Source organism: Pogoniulus pusillus, chromosome 35 (assembly GCF_015220805.1).
Source record: "Pogoniulus pusillus isolate bPogPus1 chromosome 35, bPogPus1.pri, whole genome shotgun sequence".
NCBI lineage: Eukaryota > Metazoa > Chordata > Aves > Piciformes > Lybiidae > Pogoniulus > Pogoniulus pusillus.
This window is the reverse complement of record NC_087298.1, coordinates 7297531-7323321: the sequence shown is the minus strand read 5'-3', so window position 1 is coordinate 7323321 and position 25791 is coordinate 7297531. Positions and strand designations below refer to the sequence as shown.

At 42.5% G+C, this 25791-nt stretch overlaps 2 protein-coding genes across 11 annotated transcripts in view; both read left to right on the top strand.

Moving 5' to 3' along the window:
* The first annotated feature begins 1467 nt into the window (after window positions 1-1467).
* ZBTB34 (zinc finger and BTB domain containing 34) lies at window positions 1468-16522 on the top strand. The gene is made up of 2 exons (XM_064171101.1): window positions 1468-1561; window positions 10044-16522. Exon 2 carries the CDS (start codon window positions 10066-10068, stop codon window positions 11563-11565), a length of 1500 nt encoding a protein of 499 aa, XP_064027171.1. The 5' UTR covers window positions 1468-1561; window positions 10044-10065; the 3' UTR covers window positions 11566-16522.
* Window positions 16523-24083: 7561 nt separating this feature from the next.
* The window catches only part of RALGPS1 (Ral GEF with PH domain and SH3 binding motif 1), a 95959-nt gene continuing 94251 nt past the window's right edge, over window positions 24084-25791 (top strand). For 7 of the 10 annotated variants that reach the window (XM_064171340.1, XM_064171345.1, XM_064171344.1 and 4 more), the window contains exon 1: window positions 24084-24173. The gene's annotated coding sequence lies outside the window, so the exon portion shown is untranslated. The other 3 variants (XM_064171341.1, XM_064171343.1, XM_064171342.1) reach the window with 3 other exon arrangements.

The window sequence follows — 25791 nt, the reverse complement described above, 5'->3', positions numbered from 1 at the left end:
CATTAGTCCATATTTCTTCTAACTGCTTGTTGCACAATGGTGATCTTTAAGGTCACAGTGTACAGGCAGTTAGGAACATTCCACAACACTGACTTCACAGAAGGTGCAGCTGCATGTCCAAAATGCCTGCAGGTAGGTTTGAAGTAAATGCAGATTATGTGGGAATTTTTTTTTTGTTCCCTAAATATGAAAGAAATTTCATACTGTGTAAAGTGTTGGAAATTGTTTCCATTATCTTTCTGCCAGGATTCCTTTCCCTGAATAAATTTTGTGCTCTTACTAAAGAACTTGCTCTGTCCAGCCTCCATCTATTGAGTCCTCATGGAACTTGCATAGCTGATGCTTCTTACTCAGCACCTTAGTGCATGGTGTCTGGAGAGAAAATTAACTCGCTGTGATTTAAAGCACATTCAGCTAATTCCTGCAGAAATCAATATTTGTGTGCCACACTGCTCAGTCTTCAGCAACTGCAAATGGAATAAGGTACAAGCACACTTATCTCCTAATGCTGTTGGGTTATGCTTTGCTGAAGGTATGTAGGAACAAACCCAAAGTATCCTGTGGAAATGCCATTTGTGTGTTTGCTATTTAACCTTGTTACTGATGACCTGGTCTGGATGCTCTCTCATGCTGTTACTTTTATGCAATTACCCTGTACAACCTCAGTTCTGAAGCCTCTTCTCTGATGTTTTGTAGAGAAAGGCACACCTCCAGAAAATAAAATGTGATGTCCAAAGACAGACCAGGTGGATGTGTCAGCAGTACCTGCTGGATTAGTCACCCTGGCTCTTAGCAAGCAGTACATGTATTGTCTGATAATACGGTGAATGGTTGCACTATGTAAATTACAAGCATACAATAGGTGTGTGTGCTTGCTGAAGCACTGTGTATAAGGGCAGTGTGACACACATCAACTGCTTAATTCCTCACACTGCTCAGTAAAGGTGGTGGTTCTCAACTGTGAAGGTGGCCTTTCCTCAGCTTCCTCACTGCGTATCTGCAGCCAGACGAGGGTGACACTTGAAGTGTGCCTGGGACCAAAAAACTGGGTCTCTCCAAACGCGGGAGCTGGTGCTGTTTCCGAAGCGGCACTGGTGAGGTGTTGCTAAGCTGTTCAGTGCCACCTCTACTGTTTTCATTTTCGGACATTCTTTACTATGGTTCGTTTGAGTGCATGTTCTGGACCTGAACACCGCAAGGATCTTAGAGGTCGGAGTTCCGGGGGACCTTCAGCCTTCCCAGCCGCGGTACGGGCCCCGGGCTCAGGGGCGTGGGCGCCGCAGGGCGCGCCCCAGCGAACGGGCAGGCGGGCCCCCGGGCCGAGCGGCCGGCCCCTCTCTCCGCCGCCGGTACGCGGGCAGCCCTCTCTCGCCTCGTCCAGGGCGGGGCGGCGGCTCCGCCCGCGGCCTGTGCGCGTCGTCAGGAAGCGGAAGAGCTGCTGGGGAATCAGTTCCGGGTGCGAGTAGCTGTGGGAGCGGGCGGGAAGCGGCGGTGGGAGCGGGCAGGAGACGGGCCGGGCCGGGCCGGTGACCCGCCATGTGAGAGACCCTGACAGCTCCAGGTGAGCAGCAGGCGGGCCGGGGCACCTCAGCGGGGCGCCTGCCCGGGGCCCGACGCGGCGCTCCCGTGCGGGACGGAGGCCGTTCTGGGGGAAGGGGGTCCCAGAGTCCTGACAGGCCCCGCCGGGGCGGCGGCCGCGGGCCGGCGGCTGGACAGGCGGCCCCGTCGCCATGTAGAGCTCAGCGGCGGTGCCGTGCCGGGGGGCAAGGGCTCGGTTCTGCTGCCAGCAGGCTGCCGCGGGGGCGAGCCGCGACACGGCCGCCTAGAAGCGGCGACAGCGGCTCTGCTGCCGCCACCGATGCCGGCTCCGGCGAGGCTGCACAGCTTACAGCCTTCTCTCGCCAGAAGCTGTCGTCGCGTAACCTGAGTCTGAGCCTCTGGAGTAATTTTGGCTGACTGGCAAGGAGCAGGACGCGCGTCTGTTTCGCTCTGCTGTTAACCTAACGAGGCATGAAATACCTGGCACTGAGGCACGGCCGGCTGAGGCGGGCTGAGCCCGGCACCGCTTGCAGTGCCACTGCCAGAAGTTGGTTGTACGCTTTAGCTACTGCCACTCGGTTAGACTTGAGAGCTGCAGTGAAGCCCTAGTCCCTGTCCTTGCGCAGCCCCCTCACAGTACCTGCGGGTGTGCACAGCATGCAGAGTCTGATCGATTTTAGCATAAACCGGAGTTGAGAGTGAATTTCGAACAAGCCTGACCAGTCTCAGAAACATCGATGTGGGAGAGCCTGGTGGCCAGAAACAAAAAGATGGCACAGGATTAGCTGCACTACTGTCGTTACGTGTTATGGAATTCCCAGCATCTGGAGTCAGGATGTGCCTGTGTACCCTTCCTGGTCAATGAGAGCTACAAACTGTCCAGTGTGTCAGAAGTGACAGCTTGGGAACATGCTATGAAAATGTGTTCTTTAGAGCTACTTTATATATACTGCAAAAGAATGTTACTGATATCTAGAAAACATAGCTGCTTCATTGTGTAAATGAAACACAGGAGCCAAAAAGTTAGGACTTGATGAAGAGTGACTAAGGTTTTCAAAAACAAAAATGCATAATAATAGCCAAGAATTACCTTTAGTAGCAAATAATTTATTACTGTAATAGCAGAAGGTATAAAAGCTCTCTCCTTCCCCACTTCTTAAAGTTTTGCATGCATATACAGCAAGCCTTGTGCTCTCCATTAGGTTTTTTTGACACTGACAGTGCTTTCTTAAAGCAGTTATCTCAAACTTGTCAGATACTCAGAAAGTGTGGACAGGAACTATTTAGGATTGCATAATGGGTATGTGATGAAATGTATGAGCAGGATAAAAGTTTGAGATTGCTGCTTGCAAAGTCTTGCTGATTTTAAAGTATTTGTGTCATAAATATGCCCCTTTGTTTTGTTTGTCTGATGCAATACTTCTGCTGATCTTGGCTATCTCCAGTTTGCCTTCTAGTACCTCTCTTTTCTTCCCCACCCTCCCAGTATTCAGAAATAGATACATACCTGTAGCTGCCCTTTTTTTTTTTGGTAACTTTTAGCACCAAAAGTTAATTTTTGTGTTGAGGTTTCTAATTGTTGGGTAAAACTTTGTTTATGCCTCAATAGTTGTTGCATTTTTACTCTTTTAATCACTTCCATACTGACAGGCAATTGTGAGGAAGACAATTTGAGAATAAGGGATAAAGGTGGCCCTTGGACTTGATTTTTCTCAACTTCTTTCTTTGGATGCTTGCTCAAATGAGAGGCTCCTGTTGTTTGGTTGGTTTTTTTTTCTGTAGAATGCTAAATGTGCAGTTCCAAAAACTTCCCTGCTGCCCCATAATAAGCATTGAGAAGTTTGTAGTGTTGCCAGTATTAGCACATGTTGTATATATGTGTGTGTGCATATGTATACATAGTAATTAATTATTTTGCATTTTGATGTTAAATTCGTCCACTTGAAGTGATTTTCTACTCATCGTGTGAATGTTGGTGAGAGTAAAAATAAATCCTTTTCAATTTGTGTTAGACAAAAAGCTGAATTAGTTAAAAGGTTTCTGTCAAAAGTGCTTTACTGTATGGCTCAGCCTTGCAAAGGATGGGGTTGTGTCCTGTAGCAATGCAGCAGTGCTTGCCCAGCAGACACAAGTTTCACTCTTGATTTCACTGTAGATGTTGTGCATGTTGAGTGTTGCCTCCTCTCTTATCTGCAGAGGAGGAATGATGACATTGATTTTCACTGTAGTATACTGGTATCTTCTAATGAAAATGTGCAAGAACTATGTTTTCTAATAACTGCAAGTCAGCCTGTACTAATTGGCTTCAGTTTGTGAGGACACAGGGGTTTTCTTGCATTTTTATGAGTTAATACAGTGGAGTTTTAAATTGTGTTGTCTTGGCAGAACAGATTCTGTATTTTAGTCTAAAACAGAAGTGAAGCAGACTTATTTTCAAAGCTATTTTCTTGTCCCTGGAGGTGTTCAAGAGAACACTGGATGAGGCACTGAGTGCCATGGCCTAGTTGATTGGATAGGGCTGGGTGGTAGCTTGCACTGAATGATCTTGGAGGTCTCTTCCAACCTGGCTGATTCTATGACACATTTGCTTCTTACTTTGTGCCTTACCACAGATAATTCAGTTTTTGAAGTTTGAGATGAACTATTTGTATTTCCTTTGATTCCACCAGGCACCTTTTTAAAGCTAAATTCCAACCTTACCATGACTTATAACACTGTGAATTAAATCTGTGGAGTGATTTGTGAACAGTTAACATTTGGAGGAATAAGGATTTGAGATCCTCTCTTGTTAAGAGAGGAACTTAATGCTTTTTGAGAGGTGAGGTTGTTTCAGTATTCCACATTACTCTGTTATTAGACTAAGAAAAAGGTAATTTAGGTCATGTTTAGGGTGTGGTTTTGATGGCTTTTGAATCAGGTATCAGCAATACTGTGGAATGTTCAGAATAGTACTGAGCTTTAAAAAGTGTGGGCAAGGAGTTTATATCTAAACATAGGCTCGTGGTAGCTGTTTTCAATTCTGCTGGCAGTTTTATTTCCCTATTAGAGGTGAATCTGACAGAATGATGTGTTGAACTGAACTGGAAAGGCTTTTAAGGTCACTGTAGATGTTAAAGATGCCATAAAGTGCATTTGATCCTGCTGGAGAAGCTGCAAACAAAAGAAACTTCATGCTTCAGTGGAAATACCAACAATTTTCTTTTGTGCCATAGCATCTCCTAGGATCTGCATATCAACTCTTTGTTAAATCTCCACTTGAGTCCATGACAGTCCTTACTTATTCTGAGATGGCAAAATTTCAGTCTCTGGTTGGGATTCTTCAGTGTGTCCACATTTAAATGTATTTGTGTTGAGTGAAAAAACAGACTACAAATCAGTCTAAGCAGAGATTGTTATTTGATTTATTCTTCTATGGATAACAATGCTTCTGGAAGTCCCTGGAAACCAAGAATTCACAAAAGAAGACTGAATAATAGTGATTCAGGAAATTATCTTGTTCAGTGTGACAAATACTTTGAGCCTTCAGTCCATGCTTATTTAATGTTCCTTTCAGGGTAAGCGTCGAAAGAAAATGGATGAAACTCACTTTATCATAGAATGGGGGTTGGAAGGGACCTCTAGAGATCATCTGGAGCAGGATCACCAAGGGCAGGCCACACAGGAAAGCATCCAGGCAGGTTTTTAAAGTCTCCACAGAAGGAGACTCCACAACAACTTTGAGCAGCCCATTCCAGTGCTTTGTCATCCTCACAGGCAAGAAGATTTTCCTGATGTTGAAGTGAACCTTCCTGTGTTCCACTTTATGGCCATTCCCTCTCATCCTATTGCAGGGCACCACTGAAAAGAGACTCTCCCCTTCTTGACACCCACCCTTCAGATACTTGTAAACATGAATAACATGTCCTCTCAGTCTGCTGTTTTCCAGCCTTAAATTGCTCCAGGTCTCTCAGCCTTTCCTCACCAGACAGATGTTCCAGTCCTTTCATCATCCTTATAGCCATCCTTTGGATGCTCTCTAGTTTTCCCATGTCTTCCTGGAACTGGGGAGCCCAGAACTGGATACAATACTCCAGATGTGGTCTAACCAGGGCAGAGAACCTCCCTCAGCCTGCTGGACACACTCTTCTTAATGCACCCCAGGATACCATTGGCCTTCTTCACCACAAGGGCACATTGCTGTCCCATGAATAGCTTAACTGTCCACCAGGACTCTAAGGTCTTTTTCCATCGACCTAAATCTGTACTGGTGCAGGGTGTTACTCCTCCCCAGGTGCAGGACTCTACACGTATGCATGTTGAACTTAGGTTCCCCCTCACCCAGCTTTCCAGTGTATCCACATCTCAATGAATGGCCAAGCAGATAGTTGCAATTTCACCACCAATTTTCAAGCTTCTTACTTTGTGACAGTACTTTCTTTGATTGTAGTTAACAGTGACATGCTTGTGAATTACTGCTATGAGATAATATCGAGGTGACCACATTCAGAAAGAGTAAAGTTCTCAACATTTTTTTTTGCTTCCTGCAGTGCTGTGATTTTTGTGATAAATTTTAAAGAGCTTTTAAATGTTAGTTCTATGTAGTGCATTTAAAGTTCAGAAAAATCTAGTTAGTACACAAAGACTTACTGTATGTGTCACTTCCTTTAAACTCCAAGTGTTCCCTTAGGTATCCAGTGGAAACATTCCCCCAGTCATGCTTTCTGTGGTTTAAAGGACTTCTTTTGCATTTATAAATATAAATATCTATGTATGTCTATGATTTCAGTGCATAAATTACATGGAGAAGTGTGTCCTTAGGTGTGTTTTCTGTCCCAGGAGATTATTGCCCCTGGCAGCGTGTTGTACAGACCACAAAACAGACTGCCTAGATGAGCTGAAAGTACACAGGGATGGAGTTTTAATAATTATTCTATTTGTGGGAAAACTCTTTAGTGTGATTGATTTTAAAATCTATAAAAAACAGTAGTAGATTTTCAGTGAAGCAGCAGGGCTGTGTGTCACACTACATAAGGCCATCCTAGGGCAGTGTATGTTGACTTTTAAAAGAGATATAATACCTTGCTGTTATGAAAGGTATAAGCTAGTAGAAGATTATACAACCAGTTTTGTCCCTGCTTTCAAAGATTATTTAAAGATGTCTTAGAAATGCCCCTAGACTGGGGCACAGCTGGTTGCAGTTTTTCTCTGGTACAGCTACTATCATTTGGGGCTGCTGTACTCTGAAGGCAAGCGCAAGCTGAGTGAGAGTAATGAAGATTTTTGCCCTAAAACTTCTGTAATAGGGTTGCATTCCTAGGTTAAAGTTCTCTTGAGTGATGATACATTTTTTGCAATAATGTTTTATGTTCTCACAGATGGTGTAGTAGACACTGAATCCTCTGAAATGCAAGGGAGGAGTGCACTCTTCATACACACACCTGATCCTTTTCTTGCCTTTGCCCTGTATTCTGAGCAGTGTCCATTGCATGGAGGAGTATCTGTATTCCTAGCAGTAATATACAAAGTGTCCATTCTTGCTGTCATGGAGTACATTTTTTATTTTAGCCTTAATTTGCATTATGAGCCTCATGACTTTCCTATGTGTCCATGGCTTCAAACACACACTGCAATAGTGGTGACTTCTAATGTGGCTTTTCCTGAGGAATCCGTGTTGCTGAGCTACTAAAGAGAGTGCACAGGATCTTTTCTCACACTTTTGTGTGAGCTAAAATGAGCATAATTTGTGTCATTCACCTGTCTGAGAATGGCAAATCATACTTCAGTGAAGGAATGAAATGAAACAGGTGCGGACTTAGAAGCAGAAACTAATACAGCGTTGGCAGACACACAGCTTCATGTTTTAGTTATATGATGCTGCTACTGTATGATGTCAGTAAAATTAAATACCAAATGTGTTTTGTCACCATCTATTCTTGTGGCTTTAAGTGAAATAAGAGCTTTGACAGAACATAATTTTTAGAGTTAATTCCTTTTGAAATCTAATGAGAAATGTTAAATGCCTCTCACTCGCACGTTCAGAGGTTACTTCAAACACTTTTGTTTGAAGACATAGGGCAGCTTTCTACTGCCAGCAAATTAATATTCTAGGCAATGTTTACTGTATAAAGCTCTGATGAATAAATGTAATGCAGAGGCAAAGAGAATTGGTAAGATTCTTCTGAGTGTGACTGGATCATCTGCTACAGAAATAGACAGAAGGCTCAATGCAGAGCCCTGCTAAGAATTAGTGAGTGTAGTGTCCAGTTCTGACCTGTGCTTTAAAACTAGAAAGCCTTCAGATAATATATTTGATGCACAATATCTACGAAAACCTTAAACACCTTGATCTATGAGAAATCATTGCTGCTGGAGACTGGTCTTGTAGTTTGTACAGAGTCCTCAACCTAGGTAACTTGTCAGTTTGTGTCACTTCAGGTTACCAAAAGCTCTTCCTCCACTTAGCAAAGAGAAGCTTAATCAGGAATGTCCTGATGCTGCTTCTGTGCATAGCTCAGAAGCCTCACAAATTAAAAGTGGTTGGATTTGTAAGTAAGCTGCTGCCCTGTCAAGTGAGATGGAAGTTGTCAAACGACCTAGCTGCTGATATTTCTGTCTTCTCAATGGAGTGGATGCAACAGCTAAGGACTTGAGCAGTGGTTCTCTGCATGCCATGCAGGGATTCTCAGAATGGCAAGGTTAATCTTGCCATTTAACTACACCACGTTAGGCTGGGGTTTGTTTGGCCATTGTGATGTTTGATTTCTGACCCATGTCTGACTTGCATCAGCTCACAAGCTCTGAATCATTCTGTAGCATTGTCACTGAATAAAAGCACTGTCCTGCTGAAGCTATCTGTGTAGATGGCTGCGATGGTTCTGTTAACCATCTTTTAGTCCTTATTTCCCTCATCAGATACAAGAGTATGTAAGGCATCTTCTCCCCTGCTTTTACGTAACTGTAAAATTTCTGCCGAAAGGAAGTTCCATGTGTAAAGATGATGAATGTTACTTTCAAGTCATAGCTAATATAGCTCCAGTTCTTCCATGCAGGTTTTTTTATGTATTCCTAGCTTTTGTTTTTTGTTGGATTTTTTTAAGTGCCTGAATTTTCATCATTTGTTTTAAATTGTTCATATGTCCCGTTACAGCATGCAACATAAGACATACATAGAAAAAAAATTCCACTAGTATGTTGTGATACATTGGACATGCTTCCTGCATCAGAAGCCAATGGATGGTGTTGAGATCTGTTTGTTCAATTGTTAGAGCAGGTATGGTGGCAGTATTATGTGTTTAGACTTTCACATTAGTAACAGCAAGCATAGCAATAAAAGCCTTCAGTTCTTGGGCAACTGATTTGGCCCAGTCTTGGAAATGTAACGTGATGTCTGCTACAGAGGGAGATAGCTGTGTGTGTGCTTTTCATGATCATACTCAATGAAAAATTGCTGAAGTGCTTTCCTTTAACTCTTCTTTTGAAATGTGTGCATTTCTCTGAAGCCTCTTGAACACCCCTTCCCAATGTATCAGGCAAGTTTGAGTACCCATGGTCTTTGAGTTCGATTTTAAGTGTTGAATCATTCTAGACAGGAGTTCATTGCTCTGTCAGCTGAACTCCAAAGTTCACATCATGGTTTATTAAAATAAAATTTAAAAAGAAATCACTAAATGACATTTTTAAAAGCTCAAAAACTTTTCCTTTTAATACTGCCTCACTTATTGACCCAAATTCATCATTCTCTGGGAATTTCTGACATACTGGATGAATAGTTTGGAAGTGGGTCACATTTAAATGTTTCCTTTCACTAGGATTTCCTTGCTTTCCATTGTGAGTATCGAAAGATTGGCTTTTGCTTTTTAAAAGTAATTATTGAGATTGATTTTCAAGAAGGCAGATGTTCAAACAGAGGTCTCACTGGTGTAGTATATTCATCTCTTCTGAAATAAATTTGACATATCTAGGCCTAAGGAATGAGTTTCTAAAGTATTTGTGTGTGTATGCAGACTATATATATATATGGTTGTGACTCTGCATTACCAGGTTTTTCAGACTCCATGAAGTACCGCCCAAAAGCACTCTTGGGCGATTTAGTGGCACAATTCCCTACAAGTATTGATGTGCTGTCTGGCTTGAAGACCTCCTGCAGTCTCCAAAGTTGTTAACTTGCCCAGTGACTATGAAATTAGTATTATTTTGGGAGGGTGAGGATATTGTTCTGCAATTCTTCCGAAGAAGTGAAATTGCAAAGTTCGTTTTAGGACCTAGACTGTCCCAGGCACCCTGTGATGTATTATGAGCAATTGATTTGTGAATGTTACAGAGGAATAATTCAAATTACAGCAATGCAAAAAAATGGCTAGATTAAGACTCTGCCTTTTGTATTGTATCATTTATACCAACTATTTTTTGGTAACACACCTTGAACAGATCATTGTGGTGGTTTAAGTTCAACACCTACAAGCATTTCTTTTTGAAAACCTCTGTGTTTATCCTCAGTTGTAAATCTTCTCCTTTTTCTCTTTCAGATTACTCTCTACATCATTAGAAATGGACAGCAGCAGTTTCATTCAGTTTGATGTGCCCGAGTACAGCAACACTGTTCTGAGCCAGTTAAATGAACTCCGCTTGCAAGGAAAGCTATGTGACATAATCGTGCATATCCAGGGTCAGCCGTTTCGAGCCCACAAAGCTGTCCTAGCTGCCAGTTCTCCCTACTTCCGTGACCATTCAGCATTGAGTACCATGAGTGGCTTATCAATATCAGTTATTAAAAATCCCAATGTTTTTGAACAGCTGCTTTCTTTTTGTTACACTGGAAGGATGTCCCTACAGCTGAAGGATGTTGTTAGTTTTCTAACTGCAGCGAGCTTTCTACAGATGCAGTGCGTCATTGACAAATGCACACAGATACTGGAGAGCATTCATTCGAAGATCAGTGTTGGCGATGTTGACTCTGTCACTGTTGGTGCTGAAGAAACCCCAGAAAACCGCAATGGAGTTAAAGATAGCAGTTACTTTGCCAACCCCATCGAGATATCTCCCCCCTATTGCTCTCAGGTGCGACAGTCAACAGCAGGCAGCGATCTTAGGATGGAAACAGCTCCTGGGAAAACTCTCCGTAGTCGTCTGCAAGAAGAAGGGCATTCAGATCGAGGAAGCAGTGGGAGCATCTCTGAATATGAGATTCAGATTGAAGGTGATCATGAGCAAGGTGACCTGATAGTAAGGGAAAGTCAGATTGCAGAGGTGAAAGTTAAAATGGAGAAGTCTGACAGGCCAAGCTGCTCTGACAGCTCTTCCCTTGGCGATGATGGATATCATACGGAAATGGTGGATGGAGAGCAAGTGGTGGCAGTAAATGTTGGTTCCTATGGGTCTGTCTTACAGCATGTCTATTCGTTTACCCATGCCTCATCACAGGCTACAGGTGTGTCTGAAACCTTTGGAAGCATGAGCAATACAAGTCCTTCAAGGTCAATGCTGAGCTGTTTCAGAGGGGGTCGTGCACGCCAAAAACGGGTATCCAGCGGTCACTTGCACAGTGATGTTCAGGGCTTGGTGCAAGGGGCTGACAGTGAATCCATGGTGAGTAACCCAGGATATGAAAGTAGTCCACGGGAAAGAAATGCCAGAGGTCACTGGTATCCATACAACGAGAGGCTAATCTGTATTTACTGTGGGAAGTCTTTCAACCAGAAAGGGAGCCTCGATCGACACATGCGATTGCACATGGGAATAACTCCTTTCGTGTGCAAGTATTGTGGGAAGAAATACACCCGCAAGGACCAACTTGAGTATCATATTCGTGGGCACACAGATGACAAGCCCTTCCGCTGTGAGATCTGTGGCAAATGTTTTCCTTTCCAGGGTACACTGAACCAGCATTTGCGAAAAAATCACCCTGGGGTAACCGAAGTAAGAAACAGGGTAGAGTCTCCTGACAGAACAGAAGCGTTTGTGGAACAGAAAGTAGATAATGATGCTTCAGTTTCTGAAGCTATGGATTCTAGTATGGAAATTCATGCAATGTCTAACACATCTGATTAAAATATTACATTCTAAGTGCAACACAAACAAGCACATTTCTAATGTATTTTTAAAATCTTTTATTCTTTTAGTAACCTTCAGTACCAGTATAACAACCTTTTAATTTTCCTGACCTTCTGGAAACCAGTTCAAAATGGTTTCTGCAGAAGACTACGTTAAGCATTCTTTGTTTTTGAAGGAAGCTGGGTTGTTTGGTTGTGGTTTTGTTTACTTTTGAAGATGCTCAAAATATAAAAGACAGTGTGCTGGGGAAAGGATAGGAGTAGTCTGCTAAAATGTCCCTACTGGTTGATCTGGCAAGACACAGATTCCAGTGGAGAAAGATAATAGAGTAAGGTTGGCAGCTCTGCTGGATACACCAAGAAGCTGTAATCTCTCTTACTTTATTTCTTACATCTTGTTGCTGGTAATGAGTTGCACAGCACTGGGGAGAGAGAATATTACCGTTTTGGTTCCTTCCATGTGTCAGGATGAAATCTGTTTGCTTTTACTAACTGGTTTTGGTAGTTAGTCTATTTATATATATAAATTTGCTTTATATATATAAAATGCTTTCACTTTTCCTATTCTGGTTGAGGTGAATGTAAAAGTACGTCAAGGCTTATACCATGTACCACTCTTTCAACCGCTAGGTCTCCTCTCTGCTGAGGACGTAGGACTTTGGACTTTGGGAGGATGGTTTTGGTTTCAAAAGAATGTTGTTTGGGTTTTATTTTATTAAACTATTACTTTGTGTGCAAAAGTGAGCAAAGTGAATTACCTTGTTTTAATAGCTTTGCTTTATAACATATGTAAACCAAATGCCATAAATCTATTAAATTATGGTTACTTTGTTGAGGGGTTTTGTTAGTTGTCTAGAATGCAAGCTGGACAACCTGTGGTGCTGACCTTTTTATATATATAGAGATAGATATATCTATATATATATATATATATAAAAGAAAAAACTTTAGCAAACTTAAAGTAGCATTGTGGTTTTAAATGTGTTTTTACTGGCCTCAGAATCTACCTTCATTTCGTACTGTAGAACCATACCAGGTAATTAAATTGAACTTCATCACTCTTCAAGGTTGACTACAACCTGAGAGAGATGTTGTAGTTTAAACTACAGTTATTTCCAAGCAGTGTTTTACTAGGTCTCTTCACAGAGAGCTGTTTTCAGGTGCACATTGACTTCCTACTTAAAGCTCCAAGTGATATGTCAGCACTTGGAATTTGTACTTTTTTTGTATTAAAAGAAAAAACACAAATACTCTATGGGAATTTCAAGCAATATATCTGTTATTTCAATGTGTGAGTATTACAGAGTTGCTATGGCTTCCCTACTATTTTCAGTGGTTGTTTTCTGCGCAAAGGAACTACCAACAACTTTAAAAATACTCTGAACCTTTTCCTTTCACCAAATTTTTGTTTTGTTTTGTTTTCGATATGGTGCTAACTTCATCTTTTAGGTCAGTATAATATAGAAAATGTGAAATATAATAGAAACAGTTAAGCAAATAAAATAAAGTTTAAAAAAAAAAAGGAAATACATTTAAAAAATCCAACAAAAAAAAAAACAAAACACCAAACCAAACAACAACCACCAAACAAAAAGAAGCCCCACCCCAAACAAACCAGCTACAGCAAAAAAAAAAAAACAAACAAACCACAACACAATAGCTTAAGAGACCTCAAAAGCCTGAACTGGCAAACACTACTGTGTCAAATACTACCTGAAGAACAGAATTAAATGAATCACATCCTTCCTTAAAATACAGGTTTTGTATAATTGGGCCTTATATTTCTTTAGCAAATACTGCAAATAAATCTGTGAAGCTGTTGGACTCTTGAAATCTAGACCATGAAAACTCATTCCTAACTTATGGGAAAGAAAAAAGGTATCCTGTAAAGCTTTTTTGGCTCCTGTGAAGTTGGGGCATATTTGTGCAGTAGCTTTATTAAATACACTAGTTCTTTATATTGTGACAGTCTGCAGTAAGAATTAATTTCACTAAATACAGATTTACAGTATAAAACCCAACTGCTTGGAGCAGTTTCAGTTCAATTGAGTACAAAATCTGCATCATTGTCCTAAATCTGCCTAAATAACGAGGCAGAGGGTGGGGAGATATTTCTCTCCTTGAAGCAACAATAGAACTTTGGTTTCCACTAAGGGAAAGTATATGTCTGTTTCTAGGGAATGTAGTCTATGTGTTTACCCACTTTAAAACATGTTGGTGTTTCTGATACTGTTTTGTTTTGTTATTTTCCTAAACGTTTAAGTAATTAAATGCAATATATATATATATATATATAAAAAAAAAAATGTGTTTTGAAAAGTTTGAGACATGCAAAATCCAAGAAATGTACAGTTATTCTTAACCCTTGATCTTGGACCCGTGCTGTGGTGCCTTTGGTGTGATCTTTTTTCCCCTGGAAGTAGAAGTTGAAGATAGCAGGATATGGGGACTAATTTTATATTTCTTGAATTTCTCCATGTCACAATCTTAACCTTATTTAAATCTAGTTCTTTGTATTTGTAAATGTGTTTAAATGGTTTGAGTTTACCAAAGAGTGACTTATCCAAAATTGTCTCTGACAAAAAAAGAAAAAAAAGGAAAAAAAAAAAGAAAAAAAGAAAAAAAAGAAAAATAAGGGAAGAAAAAAAAAGAAAAACTAAAATCCAACATCACTTTGATTGTACAGGTTCAGGTTCAAATCATTGTAACAGGACTGTTAAGGGGCAGGAAATGATCACTTTTTTTCTACAAAATCATGATTCAGCAGTTTGCAAGTTCTGCTTGCTCCTGTTTGTGTGGATATGCCATTTACCCTTTCACTGCTAGCAGTGTTAATAATTATCAAGCCATAACACAGTACTGTAAAGTTCAGCAGTGCTTCAGAGGATGCATACATAGGTGAGAATAAAACATCATTGAGCGTTACACTTACAAAGTGTGTGACTCTGGTAGAAAACGAACTTCAAACCTGGCAACAGCAATTAAATTGTGCCTTGTCACATAATGGTATGACAGGATGAACATTGCCATGAAACGTGAAGCATTACCTGATTGAAGTTCATTTCACAAGTCCACCAGAACAGAGTATGCTGTGTTATTTTAAGCAGATTATGGAAGTACTGTACAGTGTCTCGCGTCTGTACAGTTTGAAGTTAGCACAGAGCTGTTACACATTTCATTTACAATAAATGCAGAAGTTGGTAAAAATATGTGAAGAAATATTTGACAGCAAAAGAAATCATGAAATTATATAGGCTGGTTCATAATTGAGTCTCTTCTTAATCTAATCTACCTTTTTAATGATAGACAAATGTGAAAACAGTGACAGTGTCCTTTCCTCTAAATGTTTAACCTATAATGACAAACTGTGAAAATAAAGGATTTCCTACTTTTGCTAATGTTTGTGGGTTTTAAAAGTTCTTTTAGTTTTTTTCTTAAATCAGTTATCTTCCATATGATTGCTTTTCAACTTGTAAATACCTTTTAGAAAATAGCTCTGTAAATACTTAACAGTTTATTGAAAGTTCAATTAGGTCAACGAGGCCTCAAGATTGGCTCTGCTTTTTGAGTGTGAAATCTGTCAATAGCATAAAGGATACTGTCAGTTCACTGTTCAGCAGAACATACTGTAGACCTAAATTGATAGTTCTTAAAGCAGTCTTCCCAAGCATAAAGTCATGGTTTATGCTAAAGCCTTTGGTTTACTTTTAGACAAAACAGTCAGGCCTCTAAATACGTTTAGGCTGAATTATGGGAAGAACAGCAGGAATAAAATCAAGGGCTGGGAAAAGATTTGAATGAGCTTTACCTTTAAATATATATATATATCTTATTTGAATTTTTTGTATTAGTTTACTGTGATTCTTTTATTGTCATTTTTCTAAACAGGTTTCAAGTGAAACCATTGAAAGGGACTCAAATATGCAACACCTAATCTATTTTCCAAGGGAATTTTACCCTTGAATGGTGCTTTTTGACTGGTCAGGGTTATTTATTAAATTTTATATTTGAAAGTATTTGGGGAATTATGTAAATTCTTTATATGAATCTGTTTATTTCATTAATTGTAAATTTCATAATACTCAGTGACTGAATTGGAAGTTTAGTAAAGTCATTCAAAATGTTCAAAGTTTATATAATCTGTGTGCATTTTACATATATTTTAACAAGTGCCAGAATAGTTGTATTTAATATTGTAGATTTACTACTACTTGCACATCCCTGTGACAACATTAACTTAACTTACACAAGTTTACATTATATTAACAAAAAAAAGGATTAAAAAAAAGAAAAAGCTAAACAAAGAAGTAAGCCTGGGACCTGTGTTCCTGTATTTCTTCAGGGGGTGTGAAGCTGAGTATCAGTAACTGAGCAGGTTTGCTTCTTGTTGGTGCAAGTAACTCCTGCTCTGGTAGATACCACAAACTGCTGTCTCTCCCATTTACATATGCTATGAATTCAGCCGTTGGACTTGTACTTCAAGCCTCTGGTTGTATATCTGATTAGAGGTAGAGCTCTTGCACGGTTTTGACAGTGTTTGTTTCTGACTGAAAACTTGTATTTTTAAATGACTTTTATTTGTATGGTTGTTTTTTCATGATAAAATAATTGAACAGTTTGAATGACTTGACTTGGTGTCATTATCTTGCAATATAAACCGGTAACCTCACAACTCCACACTTCATCACCATATGAAGTAAATGAAGCTAGCTAAGCTGATGCTGTAACAATTAATAACTTGCCATTAAGGATTATTTTATAGCATGAATTTTAAAATATTTATTCAAATGATATTTTACTCTTGTATTCACTTTGTTTTTAGATTTGTGACATGAATATTTCAGTGCTGCTTTATTTTGTTCTGATGAAATTGTTTCCTGCTTGTAAATGGCTTTTTTTATGGTATAAAGTCAATGGGAATTGCTGTTTGTAAATTAAAATGCTTCTAGAGCAAATCTTACGGTGTCAGTGTCTACATTTAGATATTTAGTTACTAAGAGACTTGCATTTTAGATGCTTTTTCTTAAGTGTTATATAAAAAGTTGCAGTTTAATACTCATGTACCAAGAAGGAATTAAGAATCCATAGAATCTAACTACTCTTGAAGTTTCTCTCTCTTTTTTTTTTTTTTTTTTGCCAGCATTGCTTGTTTAGTTCTGAACATTTGAGTTTTGTGCTACAAAGCTTTGTCCAGCTTAAAGCAAAACAGAAAACTTGGCTGGGTGGTAGCCAAGTGTAACACCACATCAGAGGCAAGTTGTTGGGTCTAGGAGTGTAACATTTAATTTCCACAGCAGCATTTGCATTTTCTGTGATGCCATATGTAACAGGAGAGTTAATACTCAGCAAGCATATAGAGTACAGCTCCTCCTGGCCCACAAACTTGAATTTGTGAACAGAGTACCCAGCAGCTGCTTAGTTCCTTTCACAGCAGATAACACTAGCACAGCCTTAACGTGTTTCAGAGCAGCTGGCTGTTGACAGCTCTTTAAGTGCCTTTGTAACAAGCAACCTCTTGGGAGTTAATATATCCTCAACCAAGTTGTATAAAATCGCTGATTTGCTGAGATAGAAATATCCTTCCTGGGACAACTGCATTGTTGCAGAACTTTTGCTTTATACTCATGAAAACAGCTGATACTATTAAATTTGGTTCAAGTTTACTGATATTGTTGCCAGTTTTTAATCGTGTCTGAGATGTGTGCCTGCAAAGACTTCTGTTCACTAATAAAGATTAATTAAATTTAAATGAGTTTTAAACCCACATGGCAGCAAAGGCTGTGTTTATATAATGCTAATGCAGCTGAAGGGTACAGTTAACCTTGGCTGGCTCTGGGGTGTGTTGGGTGTGGGAGTTTGGTTGGTTGATCCCCTGAGACTCTATGAGCAGATTCAGAATTACTTTTAACAAGACATCTGTTGAAATCCTCCTGCTGCTACGGTCTGAAAACTCAGTGCAGAATAGGGTAAACAAGAGATGAATGTTAAGAGAGGAATAAATGAAATGTTGCTTTTTACCTGGGGAGCAGAGAGACAGAACATAGCATACTCCTTATATACCCCTGCACACCTTTATTCTGGTTTGTTCTGTTTGAGCTGGTAGAATTGTTTCATCTTTCCAGGTAGCCATTGAGGTTAGAATGAAGATGCAGCGAGGTCATGTCCATGGAACCTGATGCAGTTAATTTAAAGGCAAGCTGCTCACCAGTTTCTTCAGAAAATATGTGCTGTGTTTCCTTCATTACACATTTCTACCCACAGACCAGGAACACAAGCAGCTTTAGCTGTTTCCTTTGCAGACTTGTGCGTTGGAAAAAGTGTGAGCTGACATGATCCCAGCAACAGCCTCACAAACGTCAAGAGATCTGTGTGCAGCAGTCTGCGTGCTGGGTGTTGGCACAGATGTTACACTACGCTGGGCATCTTGTGGAAATGGCTTTAGTAGACACAGAGGAGCTGCACTGCAGCATCAGTCACAGCCCCAGAATCTCAGCTATGTCTGAAGGCAAGTGTAAAGTTTCCACCTTGCTATGGCTGGCTGCTCTTGACTTGCTTCAGTGAAGCAAAACAAACACACTTGTGTTTTGTTTGCAGGGCTGTGCAAGTGCGATCTAAGATCCTTTGAGAATGGATCCTGTTCTAAGGGCACCAAAGTTTGGGGAGTGATGCAAGAAGGGAAAGTAACTAGGATCTTCCTTCAGGAGCTTCTGGAAATGTGCTTTTCAGTAAGAATGGGATGTGTGGCGTTGTACTGTCGGAGCAACATACGTGTGTAATGTGAGCAGCAGCATCTGGATCTTGTGCCCTATAGCACAGGTAGCACTGGGAATGTGAATTAGAGAAGTAACCTAAATTGTTCTCAAAACAAAAAAGTCTTTCCTTTAAACTGCATGGTTTAAAAATCACATTCTTTCAAAGAAAGAACACAAAATTGTAGCAGTAGCAAAATGCGAATGTGCCACTATGGGCAGTGGTAAACTACTGGTTCTGGTTGCCTGTTCTTGAATGTAGTGGAGTTTGGTCAAGGACATTAGAGAGAAGTTATACTTTCATGAATGCTCAAACTTCCACATCCACTGTGCAAACTGAGCTTTTTTTCTAGTTTTCTAGGAACTGTGTGTACAGGAGCTAATAATGCTGAGAGGGTACAAGAGGTCATCTTTTCTGCCAAACATCTTAAGCTCTGGCATCAGAAAAAAAAGGTAAAATAGGATCAGGGAAAATCTTCTGTACAACAGGGTGTACTAAAAGGCTTTAAAATGTGCCAAGCTCTGAAAAACTGCCCACCTATACTGCCATAGTTCTATAAGTCATGGGAAAGACATGTTCATATAGGACTTCCCCAGAAGTCTTAGACTCATAGAATGCTTTAGGTTGGAAGGGACCTCAAAGATCATCCAGTTCCAACCTCCTGCCATAAGGAGGGACACCTCCCACTAGAACAGGTCACTCAAGGCCTCATCCAACCTGGCCTTGAACATCTCCAGAGAGGGAGCAGCCACAACCTCCCTGAGCAACCTGTTCCAGTGTCTCACCACCCTCACTGCAAAGAACCCTTTCCTAGCATGTAGTTTGAATCTTCCCTCTTCCCGTTTAAACCCATTACCCCTCGTCCTGCCATTACAAGATCTTGTAAATAGTCCCTCCCCATCTACTGAAAGGCCTCTATAAGGTCTCAAAGTTTTGTACTGCATAAACCAAAAGAAAACAGATCTAGGCAAGAGAGGAAGAGATAAGAGGGCTTTGATCAGAGGGGCTGCTTGCAGTCACCCACAGTGGACTTTGATGTATTGAAACAAAGGGGTTTGAAGGATGATTTTCAGAAGCAATTTTGCAGGGTTGATGGAAAATTCATCAGTTTGAGACAGTATCAGAAAAAGTACAAAGCTGCTGGTTTGAAAGCAGTAAGCAAAGACAGTGACCCTAGGTAGTTGTAAGTGAAATGTGAATGTAACAAAATGGATATGTTGAGGCTTACTGGAAAAGCCCTGGAAGATGAAGAGAGATATTTGCATTTGGAAGAGAAAACTTGTGAAAACAATGGAGATACTTGATCAAAGCAACAAGGTAAGAAAACCATCTTGGCAGGTTTAATGAGTCAAAACTTATCCAGCTAGTTAGATAAAGCTGACATGATGATGTGACAATCAAGTTTTCACACCATGTGAAACACGGTGTCTATCACTGCAAGACAGAACATCAGAAGACTTCACAGTATTTGAACAGTCCTTCTTCAGGTTGGTTTCTCTCTTTATAGAGAGGAAAAATCTAGGCCACTTGCCTGTGCAAACTGGCTGGTAGCTTCAAATGAACCCCTCTTTGTTCTGTCCATGTGAAGATGTGAAAATAAGAGGATTGTGGTGGTATGTATCAGAGTATTTGAAGATTTAAACAAAAATCTCCATCGGGATAATTCTGATATTCTGTGCACTTCACACTTAGAAATGATTCAGGTTTTTTAAGTCACGTGTGTGTCCCCCTTTTTTTTTTCCTAGCTAACCTTATGCTGCATTTTTGCTGCACAGGATTCTGATTGCATCCAGTTCTGTCTGGGGATACACCACTGACCTTGGGTAGTTCATATTTGTTTAAAGTTGCAATCCATGGCAATAATTACAGTGCCATAGTACAGTATGTGTGGTTAAACTTCAACTCGTCTGCTTGTTTAGAGTTTGTCCCTAAAACCACAGAAAATACATTAGGCTATTTCAGCAGACATCCACTAAAAGAACTGTGGTATGTAAACCAAAGTAACTTACTTCCATAGCTCTAATTTGGTGAAGCCTGAAGAAGATTTTCTCTAAATCAGTTTCAAACAATGCTGACAGACAACTGCACACACCAAAAGAAAGTTTGGTTATTGAAACTCCTTCAAAGTTCATATTTTTAAATAGCAAGCAGAACTTCTCACTCCAAGGTAACACTGAGCCTGACCTGCCTATCACAACTGCTTTCATTTGGCCTGTTTTCCTACATTGGTACACAGCACAACTTGCTGCCTTTAGCAGTGCCTCTGATTTCAGTTGAGTAAGTATTGTAAGCAGGGACTTATCCTTTGTGGGTGTCCACCATCCTAAATCCACTCAACTATTGTGTGTAGATGTTCTTGTAATACAAAGACTTACAGGAATCTGCCCAGCACTGCTGTATGTGTCCTTTGCTGGAAATAACTGCTTGTGTAGCAGAACCAGCAGCAGGAAAGACGTGGCAGCTCCCACACAGAGACTTGTGTAGAGATAGGAGAAATATCAGATGATGGCAGAATTAAATAGCAGCAGTAGAAATTTTGACAGAGGTTCTCTCAAAACCCTTTAAGAGATGCCAAAGTCTTTGAATGGAATATTAATTCTGAATTTAATTACTATTTCAGTGTCAGTTTGTACTTCCTGGTCTAGTGCCAGTATATCCTTGATGCATTTTGATGGTTTGCTATTTTCTGATGCTATATTAATGCTATTTATAATAACATATAATCCTCAATACAGGCTGGGGGATAAAAGGATTGAGAGCAGTCCTGCAGAGAACTTAAGGGCAGTGATGGATGGAAAGCTGGACATGACCCAGCAATGTGTATTCACAGCCCAGACCTAACCATGCAGCAGGTGGAGGAAGGGAATTCTGCCCCTCTGCTCGGCTCTGCTGAGGCCCCACCTGGAGTTACTGCATCCAGCTCTGGGAGCCTCAGTGCAGGAGGTCATGGATGTGTTGAAGCGGGTCCAGAGGAGTCCACAAAAGTGATCAAAGAGCTGGAACCCATCCTGCTGTGAGGACAGACAGAGCTGGGGTTGTGCATCAAGAGAAGAGGGGGATCCAGAGGGACCCTGTAGCAGCCTTACAGTACTTGAAAGGTCAGATTAAAAAGATGGGGACAGGGCCTGTAGCGACAGAGTGAGGGTGATAATTCTAAATGAAATGAGGAAGATTTAGACTGGGTAGAATTCAGATTTTTTTTTTTAACACTGAGAGTGGTGAGACTGACCCAGGTTGCCCAGAGAGGTGGTAGATGCCCCATCCTTAAACTGGGCTGATGGGGCTCTGAGCAATCTGATCTAGTTGAAGATGACCCTGCTGTGGAAGGGGGTTTGGACTGGGCTCAAGGTCCCTTCCAACACAAAACTTTGTGATTCTGTGGCTGCTCTGAAGCACCTTAACCTTTCTCATCCCCATTGGCACATCTGAATTCAGCATTAAGGGAAAACCAGACTCTGAGGTTGAATACATGTTTAAAAGCTGCTATTAAAGCACATTTTAAGCAAAACAGGAGATGGAAGAGAAAAAAGTTTGTAAAGAACACAAGCTAAGAAGGATAAGAGGGGGGAAATGGTTTAGGTTTTAAAAACCCCACAGTTCTGTTGAACTGATCTTTGTGTATGTGCAGACACACTCCACACTGTTTAGTTTTTCATAATGAACATTTATTGCAAATAGCTTGAGGGGAAGCTGGACTGCCCAATGAACACGACACAGCAAAGTGTACATTCTTTCAGCAATAAACACGGAGGGAAACAGCCAGAAACACGGAGCCTGATCCCATGGATGCTCCATTGCATTAACTACATGAACTAGCATATTACAGCTGTACTGCGCACAGGTAGAGTATTTCACCAAATGGCAGTTCAGCCACAGGCAGAAACATTTCATCCACCTTTGGGGTTGATGATTCTCTGTCGTTCATTGTCTGAAGTGACATCATTGGCGCTGCGTTTTGCTGGCTTCAGCTCAGCAGAGCCCTCAGTCTTGTCTGTGAGGGCTCTTCCACCAGAGGGCGCTAGCTCTGCTTTTAACGTGCAGGTTAGGTAGGGATACTGTGAGGTGCTGTACGCCGCAGAAGCCTGACCCGGGAACTAAAGCAGTTTCTAATCTTCACTGCTGAACAGCAGCAGCTTCTGAGTTATGCCATTCTTAGCATACGCTTCTGCCCAAGATTTCAGAGGGTGTCATGCTGCGCTGCACAAGATCCTTTTAGATAGTGAACGGTAGCACTCTGCAGGGCTCTAAGCATCCCTTTGGAAACTCTGATTTAGACTCTCCTCACTACTAGGATAAGAAAGTAGCTTTCAGACTGGTTTTCTCTGAATCCTCTACATGTTTAGGTTTGTTTTGGTTTGATTTTTAAGAGGACTGTAGTCCATAAACTGCTGTTTTAATGTCCTGACATAGTAATGTAGGTTAGAGTGGAAAACGTTTTGCCAGAGATCATATACCCTTGCTCTAGTGGCAGCCGGTTCTAGAAGCTTTAGAGGAAAAGTGTATGTAGCTTAGCACTGCCCTAGGATGAACTTTAATAAGTAAAGAATCATCTATTGGAGGTTGATACAAAAACAATTTTAGTCTTCAGGCATTCATGGGGTGGGGGAAAACATTGGGAAATTACCTTTCCATATAGTGCATTTGGCTGTGAAGTGGATATTGGAGTTGTGAGCATCAGTATGCACAAGTAGATCTCAAGTCTATGTTTGTTTGTTTGTTTAATAGTTTATTCTCAGATCGAATCTTTCTGCTTTGCTAAGATCATACATGTTTAATTAGGGTATCTGAAACTGCTTAAATGGCTCTGGGTTTGACAGTCATTGAAGACTTTTAGTAACTACGAGATTGGGCAGACAGCTTCTACATGTGTTCTGGACATTCCACATCCTCACCAGGCTTTTACTCTCTGAGGTACAAGACCTCAGTTCAGTGTGATGGGCTGGAAATCAACCCTGCATGCAGCTACAGCCACACAAGAATGTCTTCCCTGTAGTGATGCAGAGAAGCTGTAACTGAAAGATTAGCCCTTCTTTTTGCCATGCGCTTCAAGTTCTGAAGGTGACTGTAGCCACCTAAGTGTCAAAGCATTTAGTGTGCAGCAAATTCAACCGCACAGAGTCTAGTGGAAATGTGCTCACTTGCAAGCATCTTCAAGCTCACAAAGCCCTGTTAATTGCCTTGGAAGAAGAAATTGCTGTCACTGTCCGATGATTCCAGGGCTATTGCTTGTACATGAGCCCAGCCTCAGCTGTGGTTTAGGGGCTCTGTCGTGTTCTGTGCTACATCGGGAGCGGCGAGCTAAAGCCCGCACTGCAGCAGGTGCTAAAGACATAAGAGACAGCGGCTTTCCTGTCTGTGCGTGCAGACTTGACAGCGTCTCCTTGGGGAGCACTTGAACCTGCCGCTCGCCAGCAGGCTGGAGGAAAGGACGGCGCTGCCCTTCACGGCAGCCCCGGCTGAGGCCCGCTAGGCCCCGTCTTGCTGAGGGACCGCCCCGATGCCCTGACCTCGCTGCCCGGCTTGTCCCAAAGAGCCTCCAGCCGCTCCGCGCCGCCGCCCTGCCCAGCCGGGAGCGGGCCGAGCCGCGCCTCAGAGCGCGCAGGCGGCGCGGGGCGGTCGCCCCGACCGAGGACGCCGCACCTGCGGCTCCTGCGCAAGGCCTGCTCGCTTGTCCCGCCCCGCGCCGATTGGCTAGCGCTCCACTGCGGGACACCGATTGGCCGCTGGGCCCGTCACTCTGACGCTCCCCGTCCCCTCCCCTCAATCCCCCTCGGCCGGCCTGGGTCTCGTCCTCGGCAGCCGCGGCGGGCAGGGGGCTCGGGCCGGCGGGAGGGCGGCTGGCCTGCGGCACGAAAGGTGAGCCCCCGCCCCGGTGCCGGCGCGATTCTCTCGCCGAAAGGGTTCGTGGCCGACGCTGGGGACAGCAGTCCCCGCACAGGTGAGACGTAGACAAGGCAGGCGAGACAGGTGGCACCCGGCCACCTTCTCCCTACGGCTGCTGGGCGGCTGCATTCGCCTTGCTGCGCCCCGCCGGGCTGCGGTCCCGTCCGCCGCAGCCCCCCGCCCGCCGGCCCTGCTTCGGGCGTGTGCTGCGGGAGGAGCTCTGCGGCGACAGACCCAGCCGGGAACCCACCCTGCAGGGACGCGCCGCTTGTGGGAAGCCCGCTGCTTCTGGCTTTTCGAAGGGGCAGAGAACAGGGCACGGGGTGCAGCCTGTCTCCACGGGGCCGTCCGGCAGGTGCGCGGGTGTGGGGAACCGCGCTGCTCCCCGTAATCTCCAGAGCAAGGCCCTTGCCTGTAAGTGCTGCTCCGGGCCGGGGCTCCGTCGCGCTTTGACTGTAGGCAGGCAGCTACTGCTTGCTGGGGCAAGACACGGCGTTCCGGTGTGGAGTCGGTGCGGCAGTCCCCCGGGAGCCGCTTCCAGGCGGTGCGCGCCCAACGCTCGCCTTGGGCCAGGCAGCCCTAGCCGGGGGCTGTGGCCCCGCCGCCGCTGTGCGCTGCCCGCACCACTCGCCTCGACCCTGCCGCGGCACGGCTGGCCCTGGGCGCTGGCAGCGCCGGCTGTGCAGGTATTCGGGGTGACCAAGTCTTGAAAGGTGTGAGGAAATGGGTGGTCACTTAGGCAACACGTGGGCTTGGAGGGTCCTGTGCTTGCTGAGAGTCTGAGCTCTTATTTGTTGTGTAGGGTAGTGGGGGGGACAGATGTAAACCTGGGCTGGTTCTGCTCTCGGCTGGACTCGGAATAAATTTTAAACGATATTGTAGAGATACTGGTAAGGAATCTTGGGTGGCTAAGTTATGTTCCTAAATCGGTTTTGGTCTGGCTTAGGCAGGCTTCAATATGTCTGAGGCTTTGGTAGGTAGTGGAGAAGGTTCTTGGTTGTAGAACCGCAGCCTTTTGTCTGTTCTGAATCCAAGAAAACAGAACATGGGTAGTCTCTTATTTATCACTGAAAAAAAAAGATGATAGGCCTGGCTTGGTCCCTCTCACCATGTGGAAAAGTACTCCTTGCCTTGAAGACCTTATAGATGAATGTAGCAATCTCTGCCTTTTCAGGTTAATTTTCACATTGAACATTCGTGCGGTGCGTAGTAGTTACAGTTTGTGTGTGAGAATGACAGGGAGAGTGTGCAAGGAGGACTGACCTATGCATGCTTGTTTATTCAGTTTCTCTATGAGGTGGCACCAGTTTGAAGACAAATATTTGAAAACTCAGACAAGTTGTTTTCATCTTCCTGTTTCTTTGCTTTATTTTGATAAAAAGCTGGCATCCACAACTCAAGATGGGCAGAAGTTAACGAGCTTTGCTTGTTCCATGTAAACTTTGTTTTCAGGCACTTAGCACATTTCATAATCAAACTTTCTGTGCGGATATGATGCTGTGTTTAAGGGCATTACTAATGAGCACCTCAGGAAATGAAAGGTATTTTAATTGCATATGCAAATGTGAAATGTCTTTAAAGCAAGCGTACA

Coding starts and splice junctions, on each gene's coding strand:
- ZBTB34 (XM_064171101.1), top strand. CDS start 10,066: ATGGACAGCAGCAGTTTCATTCAGTTTGATGTGCCCGAGTACAGCAAC.